This window comes from Arvicola amphibius, chromosome 2 (genome assembly GCF_903992535.2).
Source record: "Arvicola amphibius chromosome 2, mArvAmp1.2, whole genome shotgun sequence".
Lineage (NCBI taxonomy): Eukaryota > Metazoa > Chordata > Mammalia > Rodentia > Cricetidae > Arvicola > Arvicola amphibius.
The window spans coordinates 20,717,570-20,732,534 of NC_052048.2; the positions used below are offsets into that span (position 1 = coordinate 20,717,570).

General features: G+C 42.2%; 2 protein-coding genes across 2 annotated transcripts in view; both read left to right on the top strand.

Annotated features, from left to right (window-relative positions):
- Positions 1-14,965, top strand: part of LOC119807109 (ovostatin homolog) — a 44,456-nt gene that overhangs the window by 18,459 nt on the left and 11,032 nt on the right. Inside the window, exons 16-26 of the mRNA XM_042054513.1 lie at positions 1,360-1,530; positions 2,099-2,240; positions 3,581-3,683; positions 4,137-4,365; positions 4,978-5,107; positions 7,601-7,719; positions 9,470-9,521; positions 10,936-11,019; positions 12,480-12,656; positions 13,844-13,925; positions 14,444-14,600. Of these exons, the coding sequence (XP_041910447.1) occupies positions 1,360-1,530; positions 2,099-2,240; positions 3,581-3,683; positions 4,137-4,365; positions 4,978-5,107; positions 7,601-7,719; positions 9,470-9,521; positions 10,936-11,019; positions 12,480-12,656; positions 13,844-13,925; positions 14,444-14,600 (1,446 nt within the window). The remainder of the gene's footprint in view (positions 1-1,359; positions 1,531-2,098; positions 2,241-3,580; positions 3,684-4,136; positions 4,366-4,977; positions 5,108-7,600; positions 7,720-9,469; positions 9,522-10,935; positions 11,020-12,479; positions 12,657-13,843; positions 13,926-14,443; positions 14,601-14,965) is intronic.
- On the top strand, positions 6,825-7,178 carry Mpc1l (mitochondrial pyruvate carrier 1 like). The gene has a single exon (XM_038319099.1). It carries the CDS (start codon positions 6,825-6,827, stop codon positions 7,176-7,178), a length of 354 nt encoding a protein of 117 aa, XP_038175027.1.

Consider the following 14,965-nt stretch of genomic DNA (forward strand, 5'->3'; position numbering starts at 1 on the left):
ATTCATGTGTTAGCTGTTTTTCATGGGCTCTCAAACTCTCATGTTTGCCTGTGACCTGCTTTGGTTCTTTTTTTTTTCTCTTGTTTTCTATTTCTCTATTCTGTAAGCTTGGTGTGCTGGCTGTGGTGTGCACATCTGTAACCTCTTTACTTGGGAGACAGACACAGGAGACTCAGTAGATAAAAGTCACAAGATCTGGCCTCAGAAAACAAGAAGCAAATAAGCAATGGATGGTTTCTGTCAATCATTTTTTTTCTTGGGGTCTTTAGTCTTTAGAGTTCATTTCTGATATTTTTGTGATTTCTGAGTTCATTCTCAATTATTTTTTGCTTGGTTTCACCCACTTTTATCCTTCCTTTGTTTAATTTCTGATTTATAATCTTTTTAAGTAGCTTTCATGCCAATTTGGGAATATTTCCTTTATTATGAAATATTCGAGGAATGATTTTCTCTCTTAGTTAATTATTTGGGCTGAGCCATAAGCTACAGTGTGTCCTCTCCTGTCACATCCTCCCCTCCCTCAAGCACCATCTCCAAGGGTCAGTCCTCTCCCCTGTTCACACCACCCTGATCATCAGTGAGTCATGCATTTCAGTGAGAGGAAGCTGCCCCTGCCTCTCAAGCCCTTCCCTGGGAGCTGTTGTGTCCAGGGAAGATGGTCAGACTCTGACACGAGCGGCTGGAGTATTTTTACCCGGGACTGATTTGGTATGTGTTTCTTCTCATTTCTTTGGGTCACTCTCCCTTTGTGCGTGTAGTTTCTTAAGCTTCCCTTCAGCTTCACATACCCTTGTGTCTTTGCGGTCTTTGAGAACATGGTTTGCATAGTTCTGCCAACGACTAGAAGAGGACAGCAACAGTCACCCTCCCTCGTAACGGCGAAAGCATAAGTCTTTGACCTCACTCCTTGTTGGCTTTTTTAATGGGTGCACATTCACTGCACATAGCCCTGGGCTTCACAAGAACATTTTCCTGCAATTATAAAGCACTTGGACTGCTTGTTCATTACTTGATGCTGTATTTTATCTGGGGAGAGGTTTACTGTGTTAATACTTAGATTCAAGCAGCTGACATTACACTCGGGGTCTGAGAACTTTACTATTACACCTTCAGGCAGTTATCTGTGTGCTAGGCTTTGGAACAACTGAGCATGACCTTTTCCTCTTTGCTATCCCAAATCCTGCACTGTTGGCCCAAAAGGCTTGCCAATAACGTTGACTACGTAAAACAAAATTGGTCTCCTTCTTTGAGTTTTTGGAAAGTTGACTCAGAAATAAACAGTTATGACACAGAAATTTCCAATCTTATAATTATGAAAGAGGGCTTAAAGTCACCAAAGACCATATCTTCCTGTCCTAGGTATACAACCTGCTCCCAAATATCCAACAATATGGTTATTTTTACCATGGTCTCAACCTGGATGATGCTACAGTAGATCCATGCATACCTCAGACAGATTTGTTCCACAATGGACTATATTATACACCTGCAAGCAATGCTTGGGATGGAGATATTGCCAGTCTTCTCAGGGTAAGAGCACAAATGAGTCTCGAAAACATTCCCTGTTGTAGCTTTAGTGGTCCTGACCCCCATCTATGTCTCTCTTACTGTTAAACCAAGAAGATAACTTACAGTCTGTATTCCACATAAACAGAGACTGTCAGCTCCATGTGCTCAGGGTCATACATGAGCTTCATGATCAGAGTCATAGCGGCTTAGAAGCGGATACTGAGCCAGACAGCCTTTAGTTCAAGTCCCAGTCTGCTGTTTACCACATGTGCACTGTGTGTAGACATGCATGTGCATGTGTGCATGCATGTTTGCTGTTAAGACAGTAGTGGTGCTGATTTCTTGTTTTCCCTTAAGCATACATGGGAAAAAACATGAAAATATTGGCATAATAATAAAAATATAGTGATTACTGGCTTTCTTCCTAATTGTGAATTTTTCTGTAAGTTGAATATGTAGACTTGATTCCTATGGTACTGGATCATGGCTAATACAGAAAATATTATATTTATTGTCTGTTTATTTTGACTGTAGACCTTTCGTGGTTTTCTCAGGATAGGAATGTATAACTTTTGTTTCTCTCTGAAAGGACATGGGTCTGAAAGTCTTTACTAACTTCCGGTACCGGAAACCAGAGGTGTGTGCATCCCAGGAAAACCTGCACTTGCTGAGGTCGTTTGATAGCCCAGAAGGACAGATGATGATGTTCGGCGCTCCAGCTGCTTCCGCCTGTGGGTAGTCTAGAACCTCCTGCTGGAGTATCAGTCAGCAGAATTCTTTGGACTGGGTGTGTGTAAGATAAAGCCATGTCAAACACAGGTCTTACAGATGACTGATGACGATGTGGAGCAAGAACTAGAATTTCTACAGTTCAACGAGACAGGCGAGAAATAGTTTTGGTCATGAGGAATAATTAGCTTCTGATACAGGAAGAAGTCCAGGTTTTGGTTTCTGCCTTTCATTATCTTTCTAAATTTTTGTTTGCTTCTTAAGATGGGGTCCTTCTCTGTAGCCCAGACTGGCCTCAAAATAGATGTGAAGACAACTATACAGGAAAATGCAGGCAGCAGCTAGACATGGTGTAAGACAACTCAATGAGACTTGCTTGTTTATATTGAGAAAGGGTCTCACATAGCACAGGCTGGCCTTAAACTTGTTATGTAGTCAAGGACAACCTTAAACTTCTGATTATCCTGACTTCACTTCTCAAATCCTGGGGTTTGCATGCATACACCACCATGCTCAGCACCATAGTTATAATTTTCATGCAGAAACACTGACTACATGCATCCTACACAAGACTACAGGCCGCTCCTATAAAGGACAATGTTCTGGAGAATTAGAAATAGTAACGCCACTGAAAACTTCAGCAAGAATAATGTCCGTGGGCGAAGTTGGCAGGTACTGGCATGTCAGCCAAGAGTCAGGGCAGAGATTTAATTCATCCAGATTTGGCTGCAGGTGATTTGTTGTTTGTTTGTTGTAACTTTTAAACAAATAGAAATTTGAGCATCAAAGTTGTGACACCCAGATTGAAATTTGGATTTATCGGTGTTAAGCCCTAAAAGCAAATTTCTGTATCACCTCATGCTAAGACACACTAGGCCTGATAGAGTCAAGAGCTCAACTCAAGGGCCTGGGAGATGGCTCAGTGGGTAAATTGCTTGCTGTGCAGTCGTGAGGGCCTGAGTTCACATCCCTAGCACACGCATCAACGCCAGGCATTCCAGTGTACTTCTGTCACCCTAGTGCTCAGGAGCAGAGACAGGTAGTCTCCAGAGATTAGTGGCCCACCAGTCTAGCTGACTTGAGGTGCAAGTTCAGTGAGACCCTATCTCAGAAATCAAGATGGAAATGCAAGTGAGGAAATCAACCTGTCCGCTAGTACCTTCACAGATGGTCATACATCACTCTCTCTCTCACACACACACACAAACTCACACACGTGCACGAATGAATACACATGCACTAATGCACACACGCGCGCACAAACACACATGCACAAATGCACACGCACACACACGCTATTCCTACATGGGACATTTTTTTGCCCCCTCCCTTCTCATTTTAGTTCATGACATCGCAGATGGCATCAACCAGGCAGAACAGGCCGTCAAAGAGACAGTCAGGACGCACTTCCCCAAGACCTGGATATGGGACCTCGTCAGTGTGGAGTGAGTTTTACTTTTCTGCTACTTCTTAGGTTTTTTTCTAAAACAGATTTCTTCCCTGTACATCTCCATGTCTATTTTTCTTCTTTTGATTTGTTAACTTTTATTTTGGGGCAATAAAGTAATAAAGTATCTGTAAAAAAAAAATCATTCACTTGTACATCCTGATCATGAATGTTTGATGATTTGTTTGCTTACTTGTTCTGTAAAACTTTACTTTTCCACCAAACCTTTGCTCCTATAAATTTCATGCAGGTAGATATATGTTACCTCAGTTCTTTAAAAAATATGTTTATAGAAATATGGCATTTCTAAGGTTCGCTTCTACAGACATTCAGACCAGGGACCTGTAATGATGCCTTACCTAACTCCTGAAGTCACTGCGTTTCTGTGTGTTCTGCCTAAACTCGGGTTCCCATTTAGAGGACATAGGTCACCCACAGCCTGTCTTTTCAGTTCCTCAGGTTCAGCAAATCTCTCATTCCTTGTACCCGATTCTATAACCCAATGGGAGGCCAGCGCCTTCTGTGTGAATGGTGAAGCTGGGTTTGGCATCTCACCCAAAGCGCATCTACAGATCTCCCAGCCCTTCTTCGTTGAAATTGCCTCTCCCTTTTCTGTTGTTCGGAATGAGCAGAGTGACGTGGTTGTCAGTGTCTTCAGCTACCTGAGCACGTGTGTAGAGGTACGTCACCCCCTTGATCTAGAAACAAAACTCCAGCCAGCTAAATTATTCACTAGTCTTTTCATTAAATATCACCAGTCTATTTACAAATAAAAAATTGTACTATAAGAAAGCCATTTCTTTCTATAATCTTTAAGAATAATTATTTACAGTTTTAATTTTATTTTCTGAGTATGATTGAGTGGTCTACATGTATGCACATGTACCATGTGCATTTCTGGTGCCCACAGAGGTCAGAAAAGGACATCAGAACCCCTTGAATAGACGTTATTGGCTGTGGTGAGCTGCCTCATGGATGCTAAGAACTGAACCCAGCTCCTCTTTAAGAGTAACAAGTGTTCTTGACTGCTTGGTGAACTCTAAAGTCCCAGAAATAATTGTTTTACATCACAACAATGACTTGAAATTTTAGTGAGAATGTCATTTTGTGGTGACACACACTCTACTATTTTGTGAACTTGTGAATGAGTCCTTGGGCATCTTTTCATTTTTCTAAGTTAAAATAAGAAAATCTTCTTAAGATGAAAAATGCCAACTTCTTGGGAGCCATTGAAGAAACCATTGTGTGAGAGAATTTAAAGGGCTACCCGGTGGCCATTGTTCTGTTTTTAGATTTCTGTTCAGTTAGAAGCATCTGAGAATTATGAAGCAAATAGCAACACCCTGAGTAACAACGGCAGTGATGTTCTCCAGGCTGGAGAACGAAAAGCATATGTCTGGACCATTGTACCAAAGACACTGGGTAAGCAGCAATCTTTCGTGGATTGACACAGATCCTATTAACCTCTGTTTTTCTTACATTTCCTGAAGAAATGTGATTTTTTTTTCCTTCAGCATCATATTTTTTTTAATTTCCTTTATTCATTTCTCTATATTCAAAATTCTTATAATTTCCTTGTTTAAAGGTATTTTATTTTCTGCATGTATGTATGTGCCTGCATGTATGTATGTGCACCAGGTGCATGCACTGCCTGGGGAATCGAGGACAGGGTGTTCCTTTGGAACTCGATGGTTGTGAGTTGTCTTAGGTGAGTGCTGGAACAAACCCACGTCTTCTGCAAGAGCAGCAGGTGCTCCAGCACTGAGCCCTCTCTCCAGCCCTACAGCCTACTTAGTACTCTGCGGAACAAAACCCCATTCATTCACACAAAAAGTATAATAAGATTAAAATATGGCACAAACACTAATGTGATTTATGAGTCCACATAACATATCCCAAATAAAAACCAGATCTCCAATGCTACCGTGATTCTGGCATTTGCTGCTTTACCCAACATTCACATAAAAATGCCACTTTTAGAAAAATTTCTCCTCAGACAAAACCATCATGAGAGTCACTGGGATTTTTCTAAACTAAATGTAATAGCTCACCAGATACAATAAACCCAACCATTGGATCAAATACTGAGAACTTTGCTCTAGTGCCTGGCAGTTTAGAAAGTGTTTGCAGAAGTCTCTTGCTGATGATACCAGAAAAGGAAAAGCTTAAAAGTTTAGTGAACTAAAACTGCTAAATGTAGATGATTCTTAGTTTGAGAAAATATTTTTAAATTATGTCATTAAAATTATTTTATTCCATGTCTGTGTTTATTGTTTTATTACATCAGGAGAGAATATGTTTTTGATTCATCTGTGATATTGGTTCACCTCAGACCATTTTTCTATTAGATTTAAAACTTATTAATCCTTATACTATGTAAGATCTTCAAATATCTCACTCAGGAAAGGGAGACAGAATACTGCACATGCTATTTCTTGGTGATGCTCAACAGAAAGAAATAAGCAAATTTCACACAAAGACAGAGAAACAATATGTTGGTTATGTCTACAGCACACAGGCTATGTTAAGTCTTATAAGCTTTCCCAATCCTCCTCTCTATAAACAAGGATACTGGAGATCAGTTTTGATTGCATACTGTGATACCACAGAAATTAAAATCAACAGATTTCTTGCCAGCACTCAATTTAAATCTGGTGGCCCTTGTGCTGTATCAGCTCTTACTGTTTTTCTTTGGTCTTAGAAAACATTAGAAACCGCAGTTATTACCAGGTGTGGTGGCATTTTTATTTGATCCTGGGAAACATTAGAAGCCCTAGTTACTGCCAGGAAGGGTGGTGCATGCCTTTAGTACCAGCCCTCGGAAGGAAGAGGTGGGTAGATCTCTGTGAATTCTAGGCTTGGTCTATGTAGTGAGCTCCAGGTCAGCCAGGAAGGACTACATGGTGAGACCCTATCTCAAAAAAAAAAAAAAAAAAGGAAGAGAACCCCCAGATATCTGATGTCATATTGTCCAAAATCAAGGTGTTGGCACAGGTTCATAAAATGTTATCTTTCTTAAAACTTTGTAAGTTGGCCGCTGGCTATTGCTGCATCAGGGTCCGTTGCGAGGTCGGCGGCGTTCGGTGTTCCATTATTGGCTGGCAGCTTGGCCGTTGGCACTCCTCCCACTGGGGCGACCATGTCGGGGGTCGCAGCGCTAGTGCGGAAAACTGGAGAATATGTGAAGACCAAGGAGTTCCGGGATTACATAACCAGCACCCACTTCTGGGGTCCTGTGGCCAACTGGGGCCTTCCGTTGGCCGCCTTCAAGGATATGAAAGCTCCTCCCGACATCATCAGCGGCCGCATGACGATGGCGCTCATGTTCTACTCCATGGCTTTCATGCGCTTTGCCTACCGGGTCCAGCCTCGAAATTACCTGCTGATGGCGTGCCATTTCACCAACGTGGTGGCCCAGAGCATGCAGGCCAGCCGTTACATGATGCACCACTACGGTGGTGGGGTCAAGGGCAGAAACCCTCCGGCCAAATAAGCTTGATGACTGGGGGATGGGAGGGGTAGCCTGACCCAGACTTTGCAGCTTGCAAACCCTGGACTGTATTCCTCCTAAAGAAAGGCCAAGGAAAACTTTGGTTTGGACCCTAAAACAGTGCAAACCCGATTTAAATAAAAACCTGCAGTTTGGTTAATTAAAAAGGCATCAAATTAAAAAATACTTTGTAAATTCTATGGGAATAAATGAGTAACTTACTACAGAGAATCTTGAAATATGTAGAACAAGAAAGACATATTGCCTTCTCTCCAGGCAGGAGAAGAAGCTGGTAGTCTAAACTAAAATTTTGGGAGATTATAAGAGTTTGGTTCATCCTATTTAAGATGATTGACAAACTTGAAGCATCTCCCATTGAAGAAGGTGTCAGTATTCTTTATCTTATTCTTGGCAATATTTTCCAGGTAAAGTAAATATTACTGTAGTGGCTACATCCAAACAAAGTAGTGCCTGCCCAAATGACGCCAGTGAGCAGCAAGATGTCAACTGGAAAGACACAGTGGTCAAAGGCTTACTGATAGAGGTATGTACCTATGAAATACCAAGTTCTCCATGATAGGAAACAGAGTCTACAAGATTAACTAGGACATTCTTTTTGAAAATGCTTAATTGACCAAAGTTACTTTTGACACAAACCTTCTGCTTTTAATGAATTACAGTATTATACATCCATCCTTTCTTAAATCAACACCTCAGCCTTCACTGGGTGTATGGCTCAGTGGGAAAAGACTTGCTTAGCTGCGCAAGACCCTAGGTTCTATTCCTAGCATCTGCCAACCCAACCAACCAACAGAGCCTCACCAAGGATGATGAGGCCCCTTGAAACATGCTTTGTAGTTTCCTGGCTCCCTTCTTGATGTGAAGCAGCCTTTACATCTTCTCCCCAACCCTCTTTTTTTTAATTGATTATTATTGGGCTCTACATTTTTCTCTGCTCCCCTCCCTGCCTCTCCCCTTCCCCCTTCAACCCTCCCCCAAGGTCCTCATGCTCCCAATTTACTCAGGAGGTCTTGTCTTTTTCTACTACCCGTGTAGATTAGATCTATGTATATCTCTCTTAGGGTTCTCATTTTTGTCTAGGTTCTCTGGGATTGTGATTTGTGGACTCGTTTTCTTTGTTTTATGTTTTAAAACCACTTATGAGTGAGTACATATGATAATTGTCTTTCTGGGTCTGGGTTACCTCACTCAAAATAATGTTTTCTAGCTCCATCCATTTGCCTGCAAATTTCAAGATGTCATTATTTTTTCTGCTGTGTAGTATTCCATTGTGTAAATGTACCACATTTTCCTTATCCATTCTTCTGTTGAGGGGCATTTAGGTTGTTTCCAGGTTCTGGCTATGACAAATAATGCTGCTATGAACATAGTCAAGCACATGTCCTTGTGGCACACTTGAGCATCCTTTGGATATATACCCCAAAGTTGTATTGCTGGGTCATGAGGAAGGTTGTTTCCTAATTTTCTGAGAAATCACCACACTGATATTCAAAGGGGCTGTACCAGCTTGCATTCCCACCAGCAATGTAAGAGTGTTCCCTTTATCCCACAACCTCTCCACCATAAGTTGTCATCAGTGTTTTTGATCTTGGCCATTCTTACAGATTTAAGATGGAATCTCAGAGTTGTTTTGATTTGCATTTCTCTGATGATTAAGGATGCTGAACATTTCCTTAAGTGTCTTTCAGCCATTTTAGATTCCTCTGTTGAGAGCTCTCTGTTTAAGTCTGTACTCCATTTTTTTAATTGGATTATTTGTTCTTTTGATGACCAATTTCTTGAGTTCTTTGTATATTTTGGAGATCAGACCTCTATCTGATGTGGGGTTAGTGAAGATCTTTTCCCATTCTGTATGCTGTCATTTTGTCTTGTTGACCATGTCCTTTGCTTTACAGAAGCTTTTCAGTTTTAGGAGGTCCCATTTATTAATTCTCTAACCTTCTTTTTAACTGATCCTAAAGTCCAAGAGACAAAATCATTGTCTCCATGTTTATGAGCAGTTCCTTTTATCCTCAAAAAAAATCAACAGAGCAGTTGAAAGTGTCACTCAATGACTCAGGGTTATCTTTGCACAACCTATGGGAGTCGCAGGTCTAAAGGGGCATTGGTACTGTACACGAACTTTTACATAATAAGGTCAGGAACAAAGAATAGCTCTCAGGAACAACCCTGAGCCAGTCATGCCTCTGGTAACTGATGTTTGGTCTTGTTTCCTTCAGCTGAAAATGGCTCAACTTATTATTCTGTTCTTGTTTTTGTTTACTCTCTAACAGCCTGAAGGTATTGAAAAAGAAACAAGCCAGAGTTTCCTTATCTGCACAGAAGGTAAGAGGGCTCTCCATGTGGTCAGTTGGTCCTAGAGCAATCAGTAAGCACAGCAGGTTTACCTCCTCAGCCTATGCACAAGCCACAAGTCAAGAACCCACTTGGCATCTGGGGGTTTTACTTTATTTCATGTTTTATTGTTGGGGTCCGGTGCTAGCCCAGACCATAAATTATTTCTCTACCAGACCCCAACATAAACTATCTCTCTCTGGACCGGCGTGTAGGAAACGGGAATAAAGACACTACTCACAGGGTTTCATTGGGAGGGAGATTCTTTCTCAGTGGTCCCTCATAAAATCCTGAGTTCACATCCTGAAATTTTTTTCTCATTTATTCTCCAAACAGCCTTTATACCAAAACTTAATTTAGCATTCTGTCTCCTAGGTAACCAGGTGAGAGGCTTTTCCTCACGTCCACAGCTACCTGTCTGCTCTGTATGCTAGCTCTCTTGTAGGCTTGAATCAGCACCTCTATAAAGCATCCTCCAAATTACAAGAAAGGAGCAAAGCATCCTGACCTTTTGTTAGGTTAGGGACAGCCTGCCTGGCAGGATACGTGACCCTTCTCAGGTATGGCTTATGGCTATCATGATGGCTTGGCTGCCATGCCACATAGAAATATGGGCCTACATTTTATCTTCATTGATAGATAATTTTTAGCAAACAAAATGTGCATTAATGAGTGACATTTGTTTGTCTAAGATTAGTCTACCTCTGCCTATTTTCTCCATCTTGATTATTATGATGGTCTCACAATCTTGATCAATGGACTATCACTAGCATAGTGGTTATTTTTATATTCTTGGTATGAATTCATCTGTAAATTCATTACTGGCCCTCAGTTACCTGATTTGTGGCCATCATGAGTATCGTTTTAGCTAGTTAGTGATAATCTGATTTTAATGTCTACTCTGTCTCTAAGCATTCCTTCTATGAGCTAAGTCTTATATCTTTCATTTTTTTCCATAAACAGTTTAAGTACTGAACTGATAGAAAATGGAGATCACTGTTTAAGACAAAGCATGCATTTTTTTTCTGGATGTTCCGCTGTTCTAAACTAGCTCAAATTCTCAGCTTATTTAAAAAGAGCTTTTATTATTACCTTTATTTGTGTGTACAGTGTGCGTGTGTGCATGCACGTATGTGAGTGTGCATTGCAAGCCGCTGGGAGTGTGGAAGTGAGAGGACAACTTGCAGGAGTTCCTTCTCTCCTCCTACCGTGGGTCCCAGAACTTAAACTCAGATCATCAGGCTTGGTGGCACATGCTGTCACCCTCTGAGCCATCTCACATGCCAAATTCACAATTTTATTTTTTCCAAAAGCAAAACTAACCAATGGTCTTTTCTTCCTAATACAGCTGTTCCAAAATTCTGCTGCCATGACTTTGCAGTGTTTGTATGGCATTTTCTTTCAGGTACCAAAGTCTCAAAGCAAATGCTTCTGGAATTGCCAAGCGATGTAGTGGAAGGGTCAGCCAGATCCTTTGTCACCGTTGTGGGTGAGTTTATCAAATTCTTGTCATGGTGATTTGAAAATCTTGATTGAGGTAGTCTGGAAAATAAGTTCTATAATAACAGAATGGAGACACTTTCTCAAGCTATCGGGGCAGGAATGGTGTTCAGACCACCCCTTCTGCCTGTTTCCATGTGGGGTCTGAAAGCGTAGTTTCCAGACCTGCATCTCTAGGAAGCACTCCCGCTGGTCGGTAACAGTAGATGCTCAGGAAACAGGAGATCCTGGTATGACCTGTATATATGAAGGCTAAATTAGCCTCTTGGAGATTATGATATATTGTGATGCTGAGATTTTCTTGGTTAAGAAAGAAAAGAGGTATGTTTCCTAAAAGTAGTTATTCATCTATCATCAGCATTCACGTCTGTAGGAGAGGGGTGGGTTATAGCTTGTATTTCATCAGTATCTAAAACCACAAATGAGAAGCAAGCCAGCAAGGGGCACACTTCCTGAGCATCCTCCTTTCGGTGGGAAGGAGACTTTCAGGAACATTTCATACCCGAAGCCCCTCTATTCCTCACTTAGATTCCCTCTAGGAATCTTTGGCTTGTTTATACATTTTGTTTATTTTAAATTATGTGTGTAGAGGGCAGTATGTGCACGTGAGTGCAGTGCCCAAGGAGGCCAGAGGTGTTGGTTCCCCTGGAAGGGAAGTTAGAGGCAGATGGGAGCCACCCAACATGGGTACTAGGAGCTGAATTCAGACCTGCTTCCTGAGCAGCAAGGTGTAAATGCAGACTCCATTTTCATTTCCCGGATGCCCAGACCCAAATAACCACACAGAAACTATAATAATTACAACACTGTTTGGCCAATGGCTCAGGTGTATTCCTAGCAAGCTCTTCCATCTTAAACTGTTTTCAAATATTTATTTATTATGTACACAATATTCTCTCTGTGTATATGCCTGAAGGCTAGAAGAGGGCACCAGACCCCATTACAGATGGTTGTGAGCTACCATGTGGTTGCTGGGAATTGAACTCAGAACCTTTGGAAGAGCAGGCAATGCTCTTAACCTCTGAGCCATCTCTCCAGCCCCTCTTCCATCTTAAATTAACCCATTTCTATTGATCACAACCATGAGGTTGTGGCTTACTGGTAATGTTCTGGCATCTTTCTCCTTTGGTTGCTACATTGCGTCTCTTCAACTTCACCTACTCTCTATGTATATCTCTGTTCAGATTACCCACCTGGCTTTACTTTGCTAAGCCATTGACCAAAAAAGCTTTGTTCATCAACCAATAAAAGCAACACATATATAGAAGGTCATCCCACATCAGCAAGGGCTCTTAACAGCTAAGTCACCTCTCTGGCCTCCCATTAACACCATTTAGAGCCAACTTTAAATTTCTCTGCTTCCACCATCCACTAATAGCCACAGGTTCTAATGCTGAGGCAGCAGCACAACATTAACATAAGTGAATGACTCTCCTTTTCTGTCTTTAGGAGACATTCTAGGAGTCACGATGCAGAATCTAGATAGCCTTCTTCGCACGCCCTATGGGTGTGGCGAGCAGAACATTGCCCAGCTAGCATCTGACACTTACATACTCGACTACCTGAGAGCAACCCAGCAGCTGACGGAAGAAGTCAAATCCAGGGCTCTACTTCTCTTAACTAACGGTGAGAGGGGATAAGTAGTTTCTGCCAACAAAGGTGAAGCCAATTGCAACTGATATGCAAATGTGATCAGTCTTACTCTGTGGTCCCCGACTGAGACAAATGTGAACCCTTGAGGTACTCTGGGTTCTAGCTGTGTGCTCCTTTTGACTTTAAAATCTATGTCCATCATTTAACCTTGTGTTATAGAACTATAGTTTCAAATGTGACCTCATCTTTATTTTAAATTTTCTTTATTCATACATATATGCATATAATAAAATAGGATCATGTCCATCCCTATGTCTCCCCTTCAACTCCCACCTCACTCTCCCCAACATACCCCCTCCCAACCTTGTGTCTTTTTTTTAATGACCCACCAAGTCCAGTTAGCACAGCCCATAGGTGCATGGGCATAGGGACCCACCCACCTGTGACCACACCCTCAATAAAGAATGAGTCTCCCACCTGCAGCAGAACTCACTGTCAATAGCACCTTAATACAGAACTGTACCTGGAGGCCACTATGCCATCTATGCCAGGATTTTGACTGGCTTGCCCGTATGGAGATCTTGTCCAGGTAGCCATAGCTGCTGCGGGCTCGCAGTTGTAATAGCCGCATCAGCTCTGAAGACAGCTTTCGGTAGCACTCCTCCCCGTCCTCCAGCTCCTGCATCCTTCCGGTCTCCTCCTCCAAGATGCTCCCCAGAACTTGGTGGTAATGGAGTTTAGCATCAATGAACTCATTTGTAAATTGTAATAGTTAACAATAAGGTCTTATTTGTCGTGGTTGTGAACAGTGGCTGAAAATGACTCATTCGTCAGCCCCTAGGCCTGCTTGCTGGGCTGTGTTCCAACGCAGGGAAGTGATGGGATCTGGATGCTGAAAGGAGCTACACAAGCAGCATCACAGTGTGGTAATGAGGACAGGGCCAGGAGGAAATGCAGTTTGAGTTTCCTTCCTAGGAAGGTAAAACCGAGTGAAGTAAAACCACCTCAGGGGATAGGTACCGACTGCTAATAAGCACAGTCCTGAGACAGCTTTTAAATAAGGCATTCTCTGTGAGCATAGAGGTAGACAGCCTGACATTTCGGGAACCAAAACTGAAGCGGTCACATGGGCACACCCAGGGGCTTGCATTCACCCAGGCTGCGTTGTTCTTTTCCTTCTCTCCCAGGCTCAGCAGCAGCTTCCTTCTATGTTGTTTCAGGTTACCAGAAGCTCTTGTCTTTCAAGCACTCCGATGGTTCATATGACATGTTCTGCCAGAGCAATCAGAAAGGAAGCATATGGTGAGAGATAAAAGCTTTGTTTTCAATAATATAGGGGTGTTTTTTCTAAGTGTGACTTGCAAGAAGGTGAGAGCAGCTAGTGCACAAATTTACAGAGAATAAAGCAAAACCCCAAAATGTTTTAGTTCAGATGTCACAGCTCATCAGCTCCATGGCAACTGTCACATCTTACTCTATGCCTCTCAGTCTCATTTACATTCAGGGAAAAGAAAGTAGAAGGCCCCATGGCACCGATTTCTAGATCATACCATTCCTGTTTCTGGGTACATGCAATCAAACGGACTCTACAGTCAGGCCTTTGGGTGGCTAAAATCCATCTGCTCTAATTTCTACAGATTTGCTGCTCATCATATTTGACTGGCTTCAGTGAAAGGGCTACTGTCAATCAAGACTAGTAACTGTCACCACTGGACAATGTTGTATGAATGCATTACCCGAACAGAACAACACTGATAAACCTGTGGAGCAGCGGACATCATCTTTCCCCCTAACTTTTGCTTTGTTGATCCCCGTTACAGGCTCAGTGCCCTTACTTTCAAGACATTTGAGAAAATGAAGGAATATATTTTCATTGAAGAATCAGTCCCCAAACAGACGTTAACCTGGCTTTCGAGAAAACAGAGACCGAATGGGTGCTTTGGGAGGGATGACAAGCTTGTCAACAATGCTTGGGAGGTAAGGAACCCACAACGAGGCGTCCTTTCCCTGTTTCCCTGGGTCATCTGTCTCTGTTGCCCTCCCTCATCGGGAGTGCTTCCCCCTTGGGAATGCTACGCCTTTTGAGTCTGCTGAAGTCACAGGTCCCCTGCGTCCTTTCCATGAGTATCAGCGCTGCTTCACGATGTTTAACCAGAGCCTAAGCATAACCCTGCAAGAGTCTTTTGTTTGCCTTCTTCAGACTTCAGTCTTTCTACAGTCAGGATTCTGTAATTATCAAACTGGGAAGAGCAGAAAAGAGGGACTCAGCCGAGAAAGCTTCTGGGAATTTGGAGTCAGACAAGGAGTGTGTCTTGAATGTGTGAGGAATTCCTGACGTTGAA

Coding starts and splice junctions, on each gene's coding strand:
- Mpc1l (XM_038319099.1), top strand. CDS start 6,825: ATGTCGGGGGTCGCAGCGCTAGTGCGGAAAACTGGAGAATATGTGAAG.